This window comes from Dendronephthya gigantea, unplaced genomic scaffold (genome assembly GCF_004324835.1).
Source record: "Dendronephthya gigantea isolate DGI-Jeju-01 unplaced genomic scaffold, DenGig_1.0 000178F, whole genome shotgun sequence".
Classification (NCBI taxonomy): domain Eukaryota; kingdom Metazoa; phylum Cnidaria; class Anthozoa; order Malacalcyonacea; family Nephtheidae; genus Dendronephthya; species Dendronephthya gigantea.
The window spans coordinates 177,422-197,906 of NW_021163188.1; the positions used below are offsets into that span (position 1 = coordinate 177,422).

Genomic DNA, 20,485 nt, shown 5'->3' on the forward strand with positions numbered 1-20,485 from the left:
ACCTGCTTATATGTTTCAATTAATTTTATTATTGAAATTCGAATTAAATAGAAAATATATTACACTCGATATATATAAAATTTCATACATGTTTAAATAACACAATATTTAGATGATATATACAGTAAGATTAAAATAGCCTATTAAATATTTGTTATTATATAATAACGTAAAGAATTCAAGCAATTTCATTGGTCGAGAGCCATGATCTATAAGAGGACAGACGCACGGAATGACGTCACAGCAATTTTCTTGTTTTTAAATTGCAAACAAATAATTCAATTAATTTTGGATTTTTTTCAGTTTTATTATATAAAACAAATAGATTACAATGAACCGTTGTCTGTTCAGTTATAGATACACGGTATGACGCCATATGTGATAAGAACAAAAGAGTGACCACTCGCCCCGGCGGCTCGTGGCCACTTTTTTTGTTCTTATCACATATGACGTCATACCGTGTATCTATAACTGAACAGACAACGGTTCATTGTAATCTATTTGTTAATTAAAAAATAACTAAATATATATAAATATATACATCTCTTTCGCTATCTACTCGTTGGGCAATTGTGAAGATTCAGTTCCTGGATTGTTTTGTTCCAAAATCCCTCATTATCAACACCAGAAATCTCTGTAAATTTTTCAGTGTTGTCAAGGTTTCTAAGCGGTTATTAGCTGCTGAATTGATTTGTGTCGTTGTCTTTGAGATTTTAATATTGAAAGACCTCATCTATAATCGTGAGAAGTGAGGAAATTAGCGATTTTTCCCAGCTCTTAATTTGCATCAACTATTCGGGTCGGGCGAGCCGCACCCATGCACGTCTTTCAACGTTGCAGATTCCATAGGGATGATTGAACTCTATGAATATTGTTAAAAATCTGCCAAATCAAAATACTTACGAAGTAATGAAGCGAGTGTTTAAGACTTTCTAGTCTCAGCTGTATCATGGTTAAACCTATCAACAGATTTTCACTTTTGATTTTCAGTTCTACGCGTTTTGCGAGTTTGATACGATGAAGAAACGATCTTAATACATTCAACTGCCAATTTAATCCATCTTCCTCCTAAAACAATGGAACAGAACATAAATACATATTCAGAATGACCCAAAACTAGTACAAAAGTTCAGCTCCTGTGGCTACGAATCAACAAGTCGATCACTTAGAAAGTAAATAAGTTGATCTCTCAGAAAGAAAGAAAGAAAGTGAAATGCTTACATTTCGAGTTCCTGATTGAAATACGTTTCTCAATCTGTACATTCTGTTGTGTCGTATTTTCAAACCATGAGAAAGTTTGTTTTCCTGAATTTAAGAATAAAAATAAATATTTCCTATTCATGCATAGAATCCAGAATTTTGCTTCACAATAAACCTCCAGGTGCCTGAGTTATGTTGGTCTATTTCAATAATTCGTATTTCTTGGTATGACTTACCAGACTCTCTTTTGTTTCAAAAACCTTCATGGAAACATGTAATGCTGTCTGATAGAAATTACGATAGTATGCTTGTTGAGTGATCATCCTGATCTCCCTGTTTGTCCTCGCTCCTGCCAAGGCTACTTCCATCCCAGTGACGGTCAATAGAAATGCCATAATAATTTTCATTTTTGTAATTTATATAGCTGAAAAAAGAAAATAAATCGTTATATTCTGAATCCCACTTTGTGAAATCTAGTAGTACTGAATTATTATTTTTATAACGGTCTAGCAGGGGGATTAACCTTGTTCTGATCTCCATATTTGTCATATTTCGCACAGAATGCTGACGTGAACAATATTAACTAACCTGAAAAAGTAATGGTAATATATGGCCATATATACAAATAAAATGTCTAAATATCTGGAATGGTCAACTAATTTTATTACTAAAACGAGTTCCACTTACAGTTCAATTCTTGTAAGTTCTTTTGTGAATGCTTGATATTTTATTTCTGACATTCTGACTTTCAATTTCATCTTTTATACTCTCTCTACAAATGTGCAAAACCATTTTGCGCAGGCGCGATGTTCGTGGTGTTAAAAATAAATCATGGGTTATCCCCGTTTTTATTTTCCGCTTCCACAACTGTACAACTCTCTCCTTTCCAACTTCATTTATTTAATTTCAACCAAGTTTACTTCAAACAAATTAACCTTATTACATTAAAATGGCATTTGATTTGTTAAACAAAAGTGAGAGAATTAAGCTAAATTTTAATTAAAATATTCGTTTAAAAAATTGAAAAGATGGGTTAAAAGGCGCTTCAGATAGCGTCCAAGGCAGTATCAATGGAATTTTACACTGTTATTTCCCGGTAATCTGTCTGTATTGTGAGGTAGTTCCTGACGGAACCGGAACAAAGTAAAACACTCTCTAATTCTAATGATTTAAATTGCAGTCGTATAAAGTTCTCTTTTAGAGACTTCTATCGCTTGAGTAACTCTTCTTAATTGTTCACTCAGTGACTAAGAGTTAAGATCGCTTGGTTGAAGAATATTCAAGCCCTTTATATGGCAGTCAACCCTTTATGCGACAATCAACGAGGGAGAGGTTTGTTACTCGCGTCCAGTATAGATAGATCACGAACGATCATTTAGTGAACTTTAACTAAGAGTTTGCTGATCCGTGTTTCCAGTGGTTGCTAAAGAACTATCGCGATTGTCTGGAGTTTAATTATCTTATGTATATTTGGAGTGACACGCGCTAAACGCGTGCAATCTCATAACTCTGGCATTCAACTCCCACCTACGGCAACTAGTCATAACCTGAGCTATTTACTATGAAAACTATCGACGTGAGAAATTTAAGGTAACGTGAAAATACGCATTTTTTTACATGAAAGAAACGTTTGTGAGGTTTGATTGCGGACTTTGATTGCGGAGGTGTTCCGAAGGCACGGTGACCTCCAATCAAAGATCTGGACACTCAGCCATTTGAATTTTATCGTGGATTTCAATGATAGGTTGAGGTTGGTGCATGGTAATCTTTAAAAACAAGTGAATTGAAAAGAACTGTGATTCTCTCATTGTATACCAGACATTCCACTACATATTTAAAAGAAATGGTAATAAGTGAATTCCCGTATTTCCGTCGTATCCGCTATAGCGGAAAAAGAGGGGCTGCCTTGGTAGTTGCGTCAGACGCGTTACGATATTTTGGAACTAATGCATCATTGTAAACATTTCCAGTAGATTCGGAGGAGTGAATAATGTTTGTATGAGAATGATACAATTATGTAAAGTGAATATTGCTTCAGGGAGAATTTTCCTGCTTCAAGCTACGAATACAATCCCAAGTTTTCTAGAACATTTCAGTTGGCAATGGCTACTTCAGGTGTGTTGAAGAAGACCATCTCTCCAATATTCTTCTCTGTGAAAACAGATATCCTCATCTACAACTATGCCGGGTTAGTTTTCTCAGAAGAATGAAAGGGTAGTAAAAAATATTCAAAGTTTTGATCATTTGACTGGAAAAATTCAAAAACATCCATGTTTTGTTATTTTTGCAAAGTGTCGTCTTGCAAATTTTGTAATTATCCTCTCATCTCTGAACCCAATTTTGGAAATCATTTTGTGGAAAAATTCTAAATTTCCGTGATTTACGTGAAATATTGGTCACGAGTGCAATGTCACGAACAGAGAATGAATCAGAGAACTGGGGGTAAACGTGTGAGGAGAATATCAACTTGATCAGCATATTGCTTACTGTGAAACATCACCACGAATGATATTCTCCCAACGTGTTCATAACACGCGTGGATCATGACAGCAAGCCGATAGTCAGAACGACGAGGAGAAAACATCGAATGAAAATTGTATCTTTTTCTCCTTTATTTTTTTTTAAGGTCAATGAAACTCCTTTGTGATTGAATATATTTATAGTTTGGATAGTAAGTTATTTCGGAGGTGTATTTATTTGAAAGAAAGAGGAAAATAATGCTGGGGAATATGGCTTAATGGCCGGTGTAGTTCGAAGGACAAAGGCTAAACTAGATTATCAATGAGCAACTCGGCTAGCCCAAGAATGAAACGGGGAATGGCTAGTCGAGGCGGCCCTGGCAGGTAGGCAATACTTTTTCTGTTATCTAAAACCTTGAACTCTGTCCTAACTACAAATAAACCGTGATGTATTGTTTATTTTCGAACATAATTCACTGCTTTTATGTTGTTTTGGCTTTGTATATAAACCTGTCATCTGCTGTTTCGTCACTTCAATTCACTTTTGGACAGTTTAAAGCACAACCTGTGTATCTAGAGGCCGTCTTTGTTATTTTGACAAGTCGTTGTCTTACAGATTTATCAAGGATAATGTAATTTGGGGGTATAATATTGATTTTCGAAATCTAGAATCATATTATGAAATTAACTTTATCCACGTGCGTCTTTTAAAATGAGCGACGATTAAGTGAAGTTTGATTGTATTTTTTAGGGGAAGATATAAATCTCCTTCAGCTACAGGGTCGCAGCAAAGCCAGGTTTGTAAACTTTGCTTTAAAGTTTTGTTGTAGGAATTGAATTGTGGTGAAGTTGTTTGTGTGATCATTAATGTTATTAATTAACATAGATTAAAGTTGTTCTTGAAATTTTTAATTTTAGACCTTGGAAGGTCTCTATTTGAATGAAAGGCTTGTCAATGCAGTTACATCAGTTGTGGTAAGCGATGATATTATTTTCTACAAATATTTGTTAATATATTAGTCGGGTCAATCAACATTAATAATAATGGCTTGGAGTATTGTTTGGTAGGGGGCATCTGTCTGGGCAAAGAAATAGTTTTCAATGCCTGTTTAGAGCTGTTGTAGCTTATCGATCTAACATTTTCTGTTTCTTTTGTACATTAGAAAATAAAACATGTAGACTCAATGCTGCATAGGAACAAATAAACCGCTACAATGAGCTTACCAACTTAGTCGTAAACTTGAGTATGAAGTAAACTTGAGTGCATTTTTGGGGCCTTGTCAACCTGAACCAGGTTGAGAAACTTGCTTCATCTTGCAAATAAACTGTAGTTGCTGGTCTGATGGACTACAGCAAGTATTTCTTGACATTTGTTTGTTTGTTTTTTTGTCAAATGAACAAGAAGTCCCCAAGTTTTCAACCTGGCTTGTCAAACTTGCAAGCATTGTTCATTTGGAAGAATGATATGTCTTTATTTGTTAAGGCTTTATCATAATTATGTTCACATAATTTTTGATCAAATATTGACTCTATAGTATGATGTAAGTATTATAAGGTCAATTTTTTTATTATTTGTGACTTTCACACCAGGGTTGTACTGCAAAAGTGACAAGCAAAAATGGAAAACAGTTTGAAGGTGTCTTAAAAACTATTTCCCCAGAGGTAATACAGCTTTCAAAAACACTAAAGAGTTACTCAGCTTTAGAATATTAGAAATTATTTTGAGTACTGAAATATGTTCTTATCTTTCAATCAGGCTAGTTTAGTTCTTGCAAAGGCAAACCAGGTTGAGGAACAGAGGCAAAATGGTGTGGTTGTAAGTGTTTTAATGTTATCATTTGAATCTATGGATAAACAGAGATCAATATGAATATCTTTTCCATTTAAAACATCCGTACAATGTTCATCTGCTAGGATGAAGTCCTACAAAAAGGTGAAATCTTTGAGCAGTTGGTAATGCATCATAAAGACTGGGTTTTAGTTGAGTTTGAAAATGTTAATTTGGAGGAATGTTATAGAAAGGGTATGTTTGTTTGTTTCTTAGTCATAGGTTTATATAAAAAACCACAAGAGACCTGTTATTATATTGCCATCATTTTTAGATTCATTCAAAACAGATAATGCTATTAGCAGTAATAAAAGAATGAATGGACAGACTAGAAGAGAACTTGAGGTAACTCAATTTTAGAAAAGGATCCAATGTGGTTCTGTGGTGGTAGAGGGGGTATTAGAATGTATGTTTTCTCGTTCTTTCATCCTTTAGCCAGAGTTTCAAACAATTGTTGTAATATGATTTTGTTTGATAGAAATGGGAGCCTGATGGTGCTGAGCCATTAGAGTCAACTTTAGAAGGACATCGCATGGTAAGTCTGTACACTAGTCCCGAATGAAAAAATGAGCTTTTAGATTTTAAAATTTTTTTATTTATAGGAAAATGGCTGGAGTGCTGAGAAAATGTTTGAAAAGAATGAGAAAATGGTGAGCTATTGAAAACCTACATTGCATGTGCAAAATTTTAACACAGAGAAAAAATGAACTGATTTCTTTTTTCATTTTAGTATGGTGTAAAGTCGACATATAATGAAGAAATGGAGGAATATACGTAAGTGCTTCATCTTTTTCGGGTTAGAGTGAAACAACCTGAAAATAGGAAAGTAACGTTCAAAAATTAAATATTATTTCTGCAGAACTAAACTTGATAAAGATGACACACCAGAGTACAGAGAACGAGAAAGGTTTGCTGCACAAAAAGCTGAAGAAATCTTCAAGGTATTTATACACAAGTATTGTCATGTACTTCAAAACTGGTGTAATGACTTTTCTGCTTGTAATTCTAGGAAAGTCCATATGAACGAAACACACTTGACAGTGGTAGGTCAGAGGAGCAATTGTACAGTTCCGTTGTGAGAAGTAAAAATTTCGGGGACAGGTCATCGGCACCAAACTGGAGACAACCTCATGGTGATCGACCACCACCCGAACATGAACAGAGATCAGCGAGAATGCCACAAGAAGCTTTTGGATCGCCTGTAACTTCAAGGAAGGAACTAAGTACGTTTAAATTGGCTTTAAAATATTAAGAAAGCGTAGTTTGATTAACTTTTATTGTCTTTTTCCAGTGAAAACTCAACAGGTTGACGAGCCACCCACAGTTCAGGTATGCACACAGTAAGCATATAATATCCAGGTAATATATTGCATTTTTCATATAAAATTATGTTATTTGTAGGTCAAAAAGAATATTGAAAAGTCAATAGCAGAAATTTCTTTGGAATCAAAGCCAGCAGAGCAGAAACCAGAAGGTATAGTTTAAAATATTTAAGTCTGGAAATTTAGGCAATGCACAGTTTGTAAATGTGTTGTTTCTATGATTGTTAGCATTTACTGATGTTGTAAAAGCTGAAACAGTATCCACCCAGAGTCAACCAAAACCTCCACTAAACACCACTATCATCCCCGAGAACACTCCTGTGATCCCTCAAGTGTCAGCACAACTATCCAGTGAAGCACCCAATGATACTCCTAACATCCCAGAGGTGGCCCAAGTAAAAGAAAGAAGTCAAGATAATGTTATTGATGGTCTCAAAGAGTTTCATGAAAACTTCAAGGTGAAATGAAAATTTCTTCTCTATGACCAAACAGATGGTCTAGCTCTGTGGTAATTGTTACTCATTTTGACTGTCCTTTCTATTTTAGCTCCAGGAATCAAAGAAGAAAGGAAAAACGAAAAAAGTTTTGGAGGAAGAGGAAAAGACTCCAAATGAAACAACAGCTGAAGAAGTTAAGAATGAAGGTTTGTTTCATATGATTTTCAAAATACATATAAAAATTTCTATGATAATTAACAAAGGTGTTTTTCTTTTAGAGCCACAAACATTGGAAGATGCATCAACAGCTGAGTCAGATGCTGCTGACAAGAAAACAAAACTCAACCCAAATGCAACAGAGTTTCGTCCCAGAGTAAAACGAAATACTCCAAGCCCTGTAAGTCGCAGACGGCAGAATGTTTTCCAATTCATTGCATATATTGTGCAAGTATCAATGAAAATTTAATGTATTTCTCATAAAATTTTAAATATTTTTAGAGATCATCAAGCACAGCTTCAAGCAATGGTGCACCATCTCCTTTCCAGAATAATAGTTCTCCATTCCTTCCCAGTCATTCTCCTTATCCACCCAATAACATTTACATCAACTCAAGAAATGGACCCCGGGGCAGAGGTACAGTAGGACCTTCATCAATCACTATAGATTGTGTCTATAAGTGCGATCCGTAATTCTATGTTGTGGAGAGCTGTGTATGAGCTGTGTATCTCAAGAGAAATTTGGTTTCTAAATGTGTAATGAAATTATATTGCCGGCTTTGTTAGGCATAAGACAAGATTTCATGGACCCAACAACAGGATATGTGAACGCTTCAAATGCAGCAGGCCAACCATTATTTGCTCATCACATCCCTCCACAATTTATGCATCAAACATCACCTCATGGTATGGGGTATATGCCCCCTGGGGGTATCCGTCATCCAGGGATACAACACCCAGTGTTTATACAACAACACCCACACCAAGTGATGGTCCCTTTAACTCATGGTTATCCTGATAATGCAATGTATTATGGTATGTATACCTTGGGACAATTTTGATTTGAAGTTGATTGAGCTATCTTTAAACTAGTTTGGAAGAACAGTTAAGAACTGATGAAACTATCCAGTATAAACAAAGTTTGTTTAATTCCAATGGTGTGACTTGTGCAACTATTATTTCAGGTGCTGTGCCAATGATCCAGAGTCCTCCCCAGATCACTTCACCATCTTTACAACAGTCACAGTTCAACTTCCCTACACCATCTCTTCCCCAGCCAGTGCGTCCTGTTAACCAACCTCCAGCAGTTATGCCACCACAGCCTACTCCTCCCCCTGTGTTTCTTGTGAGGCCAGCAACCAATGAAATGCAACCCACTCAAATAATAAGTAAGTAATTTGGATGGTTCTTCTTTGTGCATTCAATTGGGTCTCTTTCTGGGAGAAAGGAGAAAATATTGGGCATTTAAATAAATGCAAAGAATTGGTGGAAAAACGAATGATGGTGGAAATGTTTGGCTGAGTTTTGGGTAGAATTTAGATCTGCACCATTCAAAAAAGAATTTTGTCCATCAATATGGAATGTCTGATTTGACTTTTAAATAATTGCAGTAGTTTAAATGTCCACTTCAGTCTTGAGTACTTAACAAGAAGTACTAATAATGATGGCTGCTTAAGAGATTTCATGCATGAGTTGAATGTATTCTGGAACTTGAAAATTGGTCTCCTCATGAAGAAATGTAATATTTTTAGATAGGCCATCTCAACCACAGCCATTTCAAGGAAATTAAGGTTGCTTCTCTTTCCAGAGGTAAGCTTTGGTGCCTAGTTCAGTGAGATGTTTGCGGTGAATAAAATACACTCCATTTTGAAATGATCATAACTTTCATTTTATTTCAGAATTTCTTGTAAGGAAATCAATAGACAAGAAGCCCAAAGTCTGAGAATAAACATTATAGTCCAAATGAAAAACGGCAAATAAATGTTATTTTCAAATGTTTTGAGTTTGTTTTGAACATAGTTATGTTTTGAACCATAGTCAGTAGGCTGTATGTACGAAGAAATAGTATTGAGTAAATTTTTTTATTTTCAAGTGGCTAGTTTGTACAAAATTGTATCTCGGAACGAACTATTTCGGGACTAGTGCTACTGGTCATGGCTACTGGTCATACCCATTGAAAAACTAGTTTTGCAATGATGGAAGTGATGGAACTAACTAGTTCTGGTCATAATCAACCACTCAACTAACCAGTACTGGTCATAACCATTCAACTAACCAGTACCAGTCAGTTCACTGGTACTAGTACATATACTGGTCATAACTACTGAGCGCAATGGTTTTCTGGACTTGTAACCTTATCTGGGAACGCCCCTTACTTCATCTTTCGACCAATCAGAGTGCTTCATTTTGCAGCGGCAGATATAAAATATAAATTCTGCCATATTGGATGTTGTGAAATGCTTCACGAACAAGCAAAGCTTGTATTTGGATTGTAAAAATTGTAACTAAAGCACTGGTTCTGTTTCAAAACGATTGCGATTTTGGTACAGAGTAAAAATCTTAAATTATGAGTTCAAAAGTAAGAGGTAAGGTTAAAAAATGTGAAATATTTTGACGTATACACAGACTTGTAAAGCTCAAATAGATTTTTGTAAACATACATGTACCTGAATAAAGTATTTCATTGTTCCTTATACCTTGATTCATATATTATTTATATAATTTAGAGTCTGGAAAGGAAGACAAAAACTCAGAAACCACTGGGAAGTGTGCAGGAAAGGTTAACATACTAATATACAAAACTACAAATGTCACTCATATGAGTCATATCCATGTTTGTTCATCAAAAAATGCGGGGAAATAGCTTTATTTGAGAAACCTTGTAATATTTAGTAGAGTCGAACGGGTTTAATAGCTATGGGAAAGAGCCAATTGCTGCTGTGAATTCCAAGGATATTGGGTAGCATGTTTTTTATTTATCCTTATATAGTCTCCATCAACAAGTATGGCATCCCCTCCAAGTAAATTATCTGCCATCGCTAAATTTCTTAAAAGTCCTCGTAAGCAAGTAAAGATAAACGAACAGAGTGAGAAAACAAAATCAAAAACAAGTAAATCTAATAAAAAAGGAAAAATGAAAAACATTAAAAGCCCTAGCAAAGGTAGTCCAGTTGTTGGAAGTAAACCCACAACCAGACAAGGTTCGACTCAAAAGCAGGCTACATTGGAGGAAAATAAGCAAACTTTGCATGAAGAAAAACGAGATTCCCTTGAAAAAAAACAAGGCAAGGGTTCTTCAAGTGATCTTGCTCAAGACGAGGCTCGGAGCATTCCCTGTAGCCCTGACATGTCAAAACACCAGGATGTTGTCAGTACTCCTGATCGCACCATTGGCAGTGGTAAAAAATCAATGGTTCAAACAAGTTTGTCAACAACAAAAGAATTTGTTGAACTTTTGTCAAGCCCAGAGCATCCTCCTGTTCACAAGAAAAAAGGACGAAAGACTAGGTAATGGTCACCTTATTCTCTGAAGCAAAATTAGTAGAGAAGTTCATTTCAGAAAATGTTTCACTTTGATAACACAAATTTAGATCCAAAAAAAAGGAGAAAGTGGATAAGAAACAAACAAGGATCACAAGTATTTTCCCATTGCGGAAAAGCACCAGAAAGACAAAGTCTCAACAAGAGGTAAGAGATGAGGGGTTTCTGGTCTAGTTACTGTTTAGAACACATAAAATAGTATATCTTGAATGTAAAATATAACCGTCCATTCACTTTGGTTTTAAGAAAGATGAGCAGGAAAGAATAACAAAGATAATTTTATCAAAAAAGTTTGAAGGCTTAGAGGTAAAGGTCCATGTTTTACTGACTATGTTTTCATTGTTGAAACTGCATATTAACCATCTTCATGTGTTTTAAAATGTAAATAATCATAATTTATTCTTTTTAAACCTAGGTGCGAACAACAAAAGGAAAGGGAAGAGGAGTGTTTGCAACCCATGATTTTGAAAGAAATGAGTTTGTATGTGAATACTCGGGAGAGTTGATAACTTACGATGAGGCAAAGAAGAGAGAGACAAGTTACAATGAAGATAAAAATATTGGTTGTTATATGTATTACTTAGAGTTCAACAATAAAAAATATTGGTGAGTTGAGTCAACATATGGTTTCTTTCCTCACTTGGGATTTGTAGGAATAGTGACACATTTGATGATTACTTTTATTTCCGATATTTTGCAGTATTGATGCTACAGCAGAAGATGGAACATTGGGCCGATTAATAAACCACAGCAGAAAAGGAAATTGTAAAACTAAAATTCACGACATTGATAATCTACCACATCTTATTTTTGTGACAATGCGTCGTATCAAGGCTGGGGAAGAATTGTTGTATGACTATGGTGAGAGAAATCGAGATATCATACAATCACATCCATGGCTTGAGAGTTGAAATCCTAAACACAATGGTCTTTAAAGATAAGTGAAAGATGAGTAACTGTTTCTTCATCTTGTTCCCCTCATCTTGTTTCTACAAGCTCAATTGACTTCATGTAGTGCTCATTGATGATAGTTTTGTTGACAAAAAGAAACAAGTGATCACAGAATTCATCTAAATGTGAGCAAGAGTTTGAAGTAATATAATATTGAAGTTTGTTGTATATAGTATTGAAGTTTGTTCAGAAAAAGTTTAATAAAAAATTTGTGTTTCTACTGTGTTTTCACTACTTTGGAGCTAACATGGAAATGTCACTAAAACTTGAAATGTATGGTGTGAGAACATATTGTTTCTAGATATCTTTCCGCCGCAAATCAACCAACTTAGAAATTTTATTCATTATGAACAATAAAACAAAAAAATTTGATCAGCATTCATAATATGAATGAATTTTCAGCGAATATTGAAAAACTGAATGCAAATTGTGCACTAGAATCTAACTCTTAAATACCCTAACAATTCTCACAATATTTTGCCTACACATTGGGCATTCTCTGAGTTTTCTCCCGCAATCAACACAAGTCAAAAGGTGGCCACATTCCAGAAATACGCAGTCAATCACATGATCCATGCATATCTTACACACTTCATTTTCTCCTCCTGGTGTTCCCAGGTTCTCACTTGAACTTGGGGTGGCTGAAGAAAAAGGAAAATACAATGATACATTGATATCCAAACTCTTACAGGTCATCCGTATTCATCACTGGTATTGCTTTTACCAAATGAAGTTGTGTTCCACTCACCATTTTGCTGCATTTTCTTCGATTCCCAAAGCATCGTCACACGTTGAACTAGTTCTTCTTTCTCAACGCAGCCTTTATAATCCACATAATTGTCATCTAAAAGAACTTTCAGTTCTTTTGCAGATAACTTTCTGATATCACTTCCATCATTGAAGCTCTCTAATGATATTTTGGATCGGCTCCCAACCTGGAAATATTTTGATGATTTTCATGTGAATTTTCATGGTAAAATATGCCTGGTTTCATGTACAATTTTCATATTTTACAACTTGAAATGTATAAGATGTACTTACTGGATTTGGGTTAACACAGGAAGGAGTGAAGTTTTCATTGGGTGTATATTGTTGATAGATTGGAATATCATGACTAGTTTCATTTCTATTGTGTATCTCGTGTTGGCTTGGTGGTCGCAAACCCATTGCTCCACTCTCGTCAAATTGAAACACTGATTCAACGAAACGATGAATTTCAGGATTAATGTGAATTCCGCTGAAGAAATCGTTTAAACCCTGAGATGAATTATGCGATTGTGTGCGAGCTTGTTGCTGACTGGATGAGGATGTTTGTGAATTAATTGGAGGTTGATTAAAACGAGTTGCATTAGGTTCATTTGTACCATGTTCGGTAACTGAGGGTTCATTAACTGAGGGTTCATTAACTGAGGGTTCATTAGGTGTTTCTAGTTCTACTTGTTGTCTTGCTTGATGATTAATCATGACATCAACTAAATCCTGTTTCTCTGTGCAACCAGCTGAAGAGACATTTCTCTGTTCCAAGAATGCTTTTAGTTCTTTCACTGACAACAGCATGAGTTCGGACCTTATAAACGGTTGTGAAGACAAAGCGTGGCATTTAAGACATTGCTTAATGTTCCTACGAGGAAGATTCTCCCCCTTTTTAAAGCATGGCGAACAATACTGAAGTCTGCATCTTATACAGCGATTCTAAAAACAAAACAAAAAAATATTTACGATTGAAAAATCGCAGGGAAGAATTACATTTCCGTGAACATGTCATATTATAATCTAAAAACGTACTGAAATAAACTTTTGACACTATTTTCGGCTGAATCAATATTTTCAGTACTCTATACTTAAACGTAATATACACGAAATTTCGCTGCATCATTCTAGATAAAGTAAGATGATTCTAAAACCTTTCAATCTATTAAACCACAACCAAATTTTTTTGTGTCTACTTACCTTTCGCTTGAAAAGAGTAAAATGCATTGAACAACCAACACAAAAAGCACCACTCATTCTCGTTGCTTTAATACAATATATCTTATCAGAAAAAATAAACAGTTAAAGCCAGATGATTCACAAATGAAGTAAAATATAAAGAATCCTTGTTATAATTTGGCAACCCAAGCTTGTAATAATTAAACTACAAAATGTTATTCTACCGGCGTTTCGTCATTATCGCCCTGGTGCATATAGTCACATATATAGGTCAGTGTCAATATGACAATATCTATGTTTCAATTTTCAAGCACCAACCTAATAAAATACTGCTTTAAAAATTTGTCGTATTTTATTACTAAAAAATTCTTCATCTCAATCACAAAGTTGTATCATTTAAAACAAACTATTTTCATCTATATTTTTATACGATCAGGTGATATTAATAACCAGTCGCTCTGCCAAATTTACGTGAATCAGAAACGGCATAAATTCTTCCTTGTCTGTCAATCGAGATGGCCTGCACAGTGCTGCTGTTAATTAGAAATTTGTATTTATGTCCTAGTTTCTTCAAGCCATTCAGAATTGTTTGTTTCATTCTGTATCTCTTTGTTTTTTCAAGACGAATATAAGTGGGTACCAATTGATGATGTAATCTTGGACGTTCCACAGATTCCTCAAGATCTAATCCAAACCATAAATGATTAAGAAAAACCTGAAAAATTAACGCAGAGCAGTTATTCTTCAGTGATTCGAATTTTCGATTCACCTTTCGTAAGTTTCGTTGCCTTTAAAATATCTGACTCCCCCTCATGTCATCTAGTCATATGAATCACATATGCTTCCTAATTGCTCTCTCGTTTTGAAATCTCACTGCTCAATTTCTGCAGCTCAAAACTCGGAGATTAACTGCAATTTGCTCCCTACTCACCAGTGCTGTCCCGGTTGTAATTCTTGTTCCTCCTGACGCTCCTAAGATAAATCTAGCGTTTCCTAAATCATCAACAGTCACACTAGGACTCATACTTGACATCATTCGTTTGCCTGCTTTGATGAAGTTCCTTGGCGAAGGTTCGACTCCAAATACGTTGACCAAACCAGGTGTGGAGAAATCGTCCATTTCGTTGTTATAAATGATTCCTAAAGTTGGTGACCTGATTTTAGAGCCAAAACTAAAGAGAAGGAAATAAGGTTTCAACTTCATGAAGGTACGTTCACCAGATACGTTCAGATAGAGTCAATCAACTTCTTTTCTTTGTTCGTGTTGCAAAAATTAGAAAGCCCGGGGCTATTTCTGTTGACTCTTGACCTTATCCAGGGCGTGGCGGTATGTTGCACCTTCCCACACCCCCTGGTAGCCACGCCCCTGATCTTACCTGGTATTTATTGTGGATGTCAAAGCCACAGCGTCCCCATTTTTGGACAACACTGAGAGATGAGTTGTTCCGTCATCATTCCAGTCTGAATAAAAGCCGCCGTAATACGAGACATTGTGAATCTTATTGTCATCAATCTTTTTACGAAGATCTTCCGTGAACGATGCATTTGTCATGTTGTTTACAGTCTAGAATATAATATGAATGCTACTTTGATGGGAACTATCTCGTACACTTGAGGATATATTTTACTTACATACCTCTCCGTTCCTTACATACCTCTTTTACTCCATCTTCATGATCAGGGTCCCCCAACAGAGCACGATAAGCGTAGGAAAATTTGAAAGCCTCGACAATACGATGATAGCTGCGGATCAAACTTTCATCGCCATCATTGTCCTCGCTGGAAAATTGAAATCCTGAAAGAATATAATCAAAAACAATTTATGAATTAAAATATAAATCCCATCGGGAGTTCTCCTTGGAGGATGTGCTGCCTGATCCAGTAGCATTCTTAAAACATTATTTTAACATTCCAGTTCTGTGGTTTCATCTTCAGAGCTGTTATGCTAAGGTCTTGGTTGCCAACTGATTCCAACAACTTGGTTCTTAGTTAGATATTCAAAGATTATCTTGATTATCTTTAGCAAAAAACTCCTGGTATATTCAATCTGCACGATTGATTTCGCTTGAAGATGTTTTTACCTTTTAATATCTGCAGTATCATTGCAAATACCGGTCCACTTGATGGCGGTTGAGATGTCCATATCGTGTGATTTTTGTCCAGATTAACCCTCAATGCGTTTGTTCTGGTAGCCTCGTAATTCTTCAAGTCATCACGTGTGATTATCCCTCCGGAACCCTGAATGTCACTTACAATTCCTTTCGCTATTGATCCCTGATAAAAGCTCATTGGATCTTCAGCGATGATCTCTAAGGTGTTTCCTAATTCAGGATTGATCAGGATTTCGTTCGTCTTAAGCATTGTACCGTCTTTCTTAAAAAGCAGTTTCCTGAAATGTATGGATTTTTAGCGCAGGTTGTTACAGTAGCGATGAATCAGAAACATATAAAATTTGAAGATTTAAAATTATTCAAAAGCACGTCTTTACCTAAACCCTGTGTCATTATATAAAATATCCTTTTTTGTCACCATTCGTCCATATAAGGCTTTGGAGAGGGGAAATCCATTCTTGCACAAATCTATAGCAGGCTGAACCAAATCTTTCCAAGGTAGTTTACCGTGTTCTTTCCAGGCTTTGTGCATCGCACTAACCTCTCCGGGAACACCAACTGCCAAAGCACCTACACAGAGGTAGAAAACCAGAACCAAACAGTTCTTTAATTAATCTCATGCCCGAGACCACTCAACAACCTCGTTCCCAGGGCCTTTTCCCAGCCCAGAATCAAGGTAAAAGGCCCCGGGAACGAGGTTGGGCCAGTCAAGACATATCTGTATCATGTCATGATTTTTCAATACCTTGTTTAGCAGCTAATGTGTTATTCACAAACATATCTCGGCTAGCATTGGATGGTGCCTTCTCACGACCGTTGTAAAACCATGCTCTTCTAGATTTTTTGACATACACCACCATGAATAATCCTCCTCCAATTCCGGAAGAATGTACGTTTGTAACGCCTTGACAAAATAAAGTTGCAATGGCAGAGTCAACGGCTGAACCATTTTGTTTGAGGATTTTTACTCCGATATCGGAACATTTTCCTACATCAGCTGCTACAGCACCATTCTTGTAGTACTTCTTGTCCGTTTCTTTCAATTCTTTGCTTTCCGAAAGTGTAAGAATGAGGACGACAGATATCAAAATTATCACGAGCAAGACTGTGATTGTCATAACTGGTAGAAGGATTTGTTTTCGTAAAATTCCCCAAACCATTGTTCTATGTAAAAAAATATATTGCTATCCACCTGCCCTCATAGCCTATGAGATAATGTAAGTTTTCTAATTGTAAAATTGTGATAGAAATACATATATTCAGGGTTGTGATTCTTGAAGCAAGCATTACGGCATTGAACGTAATTTAATCCCGCTTGAACGCAGTATGTGATAAATAGTTTGCGCGCGCGCTGAAAGTCTTCGCGCATTTAAAATTTTGTTATTTAAAAAGTACCTGGCGTGTTTCAGTACTTGAAGCTGATCAAGATTTGGTAATAATTTGTAAAACAAATATCCTCAAGCTTGTATTGATCTTGTGCTGATTTTGCAGGACTGATTGATGGGCCACAGATTTACTCGTTACATAACTGAGTGCTGACATTATTTCGTAATTTTGATTAGCTGCATGGAATGTTTTAGCTCTACGATAGAAATCTAACACCATGATTGCTACCCGTAGACCAAGCGTAATGTTCAGAAATATTCCTGCTTTAAAAGGTGAGCAAAATCTACATTTTCAGTACCAAACCACCGCACCAGGTTCTCTTCCATGAATAAAATTGTGAATGTATTAAAAGATCCTCAAAACTCTGAGTTGCCATGTTTGATTATTTGTACAATTATTTGTTGCTCATCTTTTGACATATTCAGCTTGTATCAATAATCTATGATCAACTGAGCGTGTTTCATGAAGAATGTGTACATTTAAATATAATTTCTATTACTTTTAATATAAATATTTGTTTGAGGAGGGAGGACAGACAGTCACAGTCACACGGCAAGTATAAAGCTCGTGCAAACGTGTGTTTATATGAGAGTCAATTCAGTTATCGACCGTCATGCAAGGCCAAGAAAATCTGATTACATTCAACTTAAGACACTCGGTGAATCAGATCTCGCAGATATGCAACAAAGCCAAACGATCGTTTATCTTCTATCCTTTGTTAGGATATGAGTCGTCCTTTGGGTCAAAGATATGAAATATTGAATCGTAGCACCAGTAATTTGAAACTGCAGGGGGAACAATAAAAACGCATCTCGCTTACACTCATTTCAAAAATTTAAAAATGAAAATTAAAGCACAGCAAATGACTTTCACACGAGACATAACAAATTGTTCACAACATCTTCAGAGCAATTCAACTTATTTACAAGGATGGGTTTTATATATACACAATTTTTTAAGAGACGGTAAATTCTACATTTTTTTAGGTCTTGTCTGAAAGTCATTTGCTGGGCTTTAATTTTCATTTTAAAATATTCCACATTTCTTCAGTTTTTAGCTATTAATATGAGTAACAGCATACCATGTCACGTCGATAGTACAAGCAACCATTATCGGTCTACCACAGATGATGATTCACTTGATTCGTCTCTTGAAGAAATATTGGCTACGAACGAACCAAATCCTGAATCCAGTCAATCCAGTGCCTCCGAAACATTGGCTGAGTTATTCATGAACCGCAGGCGCCTCAAAGAAGCAGAGACGCAAGTTTGTTCTCTCAGCTTGATATTGCAAAATAGCAGTTCGTGTGATGCCGGTTCAGGTATTGCGGATCATGCGGTGTTTCGGGAGAATAAGTCTTCTCTTGAAGATGAAGTGATAAAAATGAGACAGGAGATATGTGAAAAAGAGTTGTTTTTAAAACAACGAGATGCGGACTTATATTCAAACTATTTACGTTCTTTTGAGAATGACAACAACGAAGGAAGTAAAAATCATGGATTTGATGGAAAAACACAATTCGATGAAGATCTTGTTCATGATTTGGCTAAGCAAAGTTCTGGCGAACAAGAATTCAAAGACGAAGATGGAATAGATGATGCTGATTTCCCACTGAAAAACGCAGAATTCAACATCTCTGATTTTGGATTTCAAGAAGGCGAGTTTGATGACGAGCAACAATATTTTGAAAGCAGTCCTAATGAAGTTACAAAGCTTCGTAGAACACTGAATAAGACACGAAGGAAACATAAAGAAGAAAGAGATGCCATTATGAAACAGTTGAGAGCCTTGCAAATAACAACCGTAAACGGCGAAACAAACTGGCGATGTATCTTGAAGAAGAAACAAATAGAGATTGATGAACTTAGCAGGAAGAATGATGGACTGCAAGCTAGGAATAAAGAGCTTAACTTTGCCTTGAAAAATATCGAAAATTTGAAACACAAAGAAGCAAGAGAGAAAGAAAAAAGAGTTAAAAAAAATTCAAAAATTATTGCATCGTTGAGGAACCAGGTTTCAAGCAGCGATGAAAAGATTAATGAATTGTTGGAAGACGTCAAAAAAACGAGGAATATTAACCAAGAGTTGAATGGAAGAGTAGGACGGTTAGATGAACGAAATAAGGAATTAGAAAAATGTTTAGGTGAAAAGGATGAAGTGATTCAGAGCTTATCAAAAGAGATTCAAGACACGAACTGTTTGGTAAACAAGCTAATAATAGAAGTGAATTGCGTGAGCTTGGATAACGAGAGTTTGACGAAGCAAATTGAAGAACTTGAAACGGAGAATAAGGAAGGACTGGAAGACGTTGATGGTGTGAAACATGCTTCAAGCTCTCTCATTCATGTTGGATTGCAAACTGAAGAATGTTCATCTCCACTGCAAGATGAATTGAGCAAACTGCAGGGGGAACTAGCGTCAGAACGCAAAGCAAAGTCTGTATTATTTCAGCAAATTAATGAACAAAAGAAATATGTCGAGTGTTTGAGAGAAAGCGAAGTAAGATTTCAGAACGAATCAGAAAAATGGAAAAGCAAGTCGTTTCAAAACGAAAGGTACACGTATGCATTTGTCGTTGAAAATCTAACATTTCGTGTTAAGGCGAGACATTTAGGACCCATTTCAAGCTATAGTTTAAACAATTAAACTGCTTTAATTACCTTGCCTTGCCTTTAAGATAACTCAACATCTTCTTTTTCTAAGCATCGAAGCAACGCGTTCATTTTCGTTGATTTAGAACCATCCAAGAGCTCATTATTTCCCTCGGAAAAGCAACGACAGAAAATAAATCATTCTGTGAGAGAAATCTTGATAAACACGGAGAGGTGCTGAGTGAAGACAGAAAAAACCTTCCTCATTTCAAAATGCTTAAGGAGCTGAAGTATGTGTTCAAATCAATGAATGTTATGTTTACCTTTTCAGAAAAGGCAAAACTTGTCACGGCGTATTTCTAAAGTGTTAAATTTTCTCATAGATCAGAATTAAGTAATTTGCAAAAAGATATTTTCAAAAACAAAGAAAATCTTGATTCACTACGGAAAACGTGGAGGTGAAAATCTTTGTCTTTTTCCCTGCTTTCAACGCCAAGACAAGTGCTGATATATTTCTTCTCTTTTAGAAAATATGAAACTGAACTTAAAAGTGAACATTAATTCTGTTAAGACCATTGAAACAGAGAGAGGAGGAGATGTCCATTTTTTGTAATATTGTACAATGTTATAAATAAAACATAAAATATATAAGTTAAAAACGATACCTATGGATATTAATCATATTATGCATCATGATTAGTAACATGTTACATGTGGCTACAATTATTGATATT

At 35.7% G+C, this 20,485-nt stretch overlaps 5 protein-coding genes across 5 annotated transcripts; 3 read left to right on the forward strand and 2 right to left on the reverse strand.

Moving 5' to 3' along the window:
- The first annotated feature begins 3,734 nt into the window (after positions 1-3,734).
- LOC114538301 (ataxin-2-like) lies at positions 3,735-9,309 on the forward strand. The gene is made up of 22 exons (XM_028559455.1): positions 3,735-4,043; positions 4,411-4,456; positions 4,578-4,634; positions 5,250-5,321; positions 5,416-5,475; positions 5,574-5,682; positions 5,762-5,832; positions 5,966-6,022; positions 6,090-6,137; positions 6,218-6,261; positions 6,347-6,428; positions 6,497-6,710; positions 6,779-6,816; positions 6,889-6,961; positions 7,038-7,267; positions 7,356-7,452; positions 7,525-7,643; positions 7,745-7,880; positions 8,030-8,278; positions 8,428-8,631; positions 8,995-9,052; positions 9,142-9,309. The coding sequence occupies exons 1-21, from the start codon at positions 3,982-3,984 to the stop codon at positions 9,030-9,032; spliced, it is 2,106 nt and encodes a 701-aa protein (XP_028415256.1). The 5' UTR covers positions 3,735-3,981; the 3' UTR covers positions 9,033-9,052; positions 9,142-9,309.
- Positions 9,310-9,690: 381 nt separating this feature from the next.
- Positions 9,691-11,871, forward strand: LOC114538303 (N-lysine methyltransferase KMT5A-B-like). Its single transcript, XM_028559456.1, has 7 exons — positions 9,691-9,828; positions 9,970-10,022; positions 10,233-10,750; positions 10,834-10,930; positions 11,030-11,089; positions 11,199-11,389; positions 11,484-11,871. The coding sequence occupies exons 1-7, from the start codon at positions 9,810-9,812 to the stop codon at positions 11,692-11,694; spliced, it is 1,149 nt and encodes a 382-aa protein (XP_028415257.1). The 5' UTR covers positions 9,691-9,809; the 3' UTR covers positions 11,695-11,871.
- A 10-nt stretch (positions 11,872-11,881) lies between these two features.
- On the reverse strand, positions 11,882-13,863 carry LOC114538304 (E3 ubiquitin-protein ligase RNF34-like). The gene is made up of 4 exons (XM_028559457.1): positions 13,685-13,863; positions 12,776-13,426; positions 12,483-12,669; positions 11,882-12,375 (listed from the first exon to the last, which is right to left on the reverse strand). The coding sequence occupies exons 1-4, from the start codon at positions 13,739-13,741 to the stop codon at positions 12,176-12,178; spliced, it is 1,095 nt and encodes a 364-aa protein (XP_028415258.1). The 5' UTR covers positions 13,742-13,863; the 3' UTR covers positions 11,882-12,175.
- A 140-nt stretch (positions 13,864-14,003) lies between these two features.
- LOC114538265 (glutathione hydrolase 1 proenzyme-like) lies at positions 14,004-17,271 on the reverse strand. The gene is made up of 8 exons (XM_028559419.1): positions 17,170-17,271; positions 16,520-16,938; positions 16,152-16,344; positions 15,745-16,052; positions 15,319-15,458; positions 15,040-15,227; positions 14,595-14,835; positions 14,004-14,378 (listed from the first exon to the last, which is right to left on the reverse strand). Exons 2-8 carry the CDS (start codon positions 16,932-16,934, stop codon positions 14,106-14,108), a joined length of 1,758 nt encoding a protein of 585 aa, XP_028415220.1. The 5' UTR covers positions 16,935-16,938; positions 17,170-17,271; the 3' UTR covers positions 14,004-14,105.
- A 92-nt stretch (positions 17,272-17,363) lies between these two features.
- On the forward strand, positions 17,364-20,356 carry LOC114538243 (myosin type-2 heavy chain 1-like). Its single transcript, XM_028559392.1, has 5 exons — positions 17,364-17,432; positions 18,211-19,715; positions 19,898-20,041; positions 20,135-20,209; positions 20,279-20,356. Exons 2-5 carry the CDS (start codon positions 18,226-18,228, stop codon positions 20,310-20,312), a joined length of 1,743 nt encoding a protein of 580 aa, XP_028415193.1. The 5' UTR covers positions 17,364-17,432; positions 18,211-18,225; the 3' UTR covers positions 20,313-20,356.
- The last annotated feature ends 129 nt before the right edge of the window (positions 20,357-20,485 follow it).

Coding starts and splice junctions, on each gene's coding strand:
- LOC114538301 (XM_028559455.1), top strand. CDS start 3,982: ATGAGCAACTCGGCTAGCCCAAGAATGAAACGGGGAATGGCTAGTCGA. Junction 4,635..5,249: donor ATGCAGTTACATCAGTTGTG/GTAAGCGATGAT, acceptor CTTTCACACCAG/GGTTGTACTGCAAAAGTGAC. Junction 6,138..6,217: donor TTGAAAAGAATGAGAAAATG/GTGAGCTATTGA, acceptor TTTTCATTTTAG/TATGGTGTAAAGTCGACATA.
- LOC114538243 (XM_028559392.1), top strand. CDS start 18,226: ATGAGTAACAGCATACCATGTCACGTCGATAGTACAAGCAACCATTAT. Junction 19,716..19,897: donor AAGTCGTTTCAAAACGAAAG/GTACACGTATGC, acceptor TCGTTGATTTAG/AACCATCCAAGAGCTCATTA. Junction 20,042..20,134: donor AAAATGCTTAAGGAGCTGAA/GTATGTGTTCAA, acceptor ATTTTCTCATAG/ATCAGAATTAAGTAATTTGC.
- LOC114538304 (XM_028559457.1), bottom strand. CDS start 13,741: ATGAGTGGTGCTTTTTGTGTTGGTTGTTCAATGCATTTTACTCTTTTC. Junction 13,427..13,684: donor TTACTCTTTTCAAGCGAAAG/GTAAGTAGACAC, acceptor TTTTGTTTTTAG/AATCGCTGTATAAGATGCAG. Junction 12,376..12,482: donor GAAGAAAATGCAGCAAAATG/GTGAGTGGAACA, acceptor CTTTTTCTTCAG/CCACCCCAAGTTCAAGTGAG.
- LOC114538303 (XM_028559456.1), top strand. Junction 10,023..10,232: donor CTGGGAAGTGTGCAGGAAAG/GTTAACATACTA, acceptor ATCCTTATATAG/TCTCCATCAACAAGTATGGC. Junction 10,751..10,833: donor AAAAAAGGACGAAAGACTAG/GTAATGGTCACC, acceptor ACACAAATTTAG/ATCCAAAAAAAAGGAGAAAG.
- LOC114538265 (XM_028559419.1), bottom strand. CDS start 16,934: ATGGTTTGGGGAATTTTACGAAAACAAATCCTTCTACCAGTTATGACA. Junction 15,228..15,318: donor ATGAAGATGGAGTAAAAGAG/GTATGTAAGGAA, acceptor ATTATATTCTAG/ACTGTAAACAACATGACAAA. Junction 14,836..15,039: donor ACATCCACAATAAATACCAG/GTAAGATCAGGG, acceptor CCTTCTCTTTAG/TTTTGGCTCTAAAATCAGGT.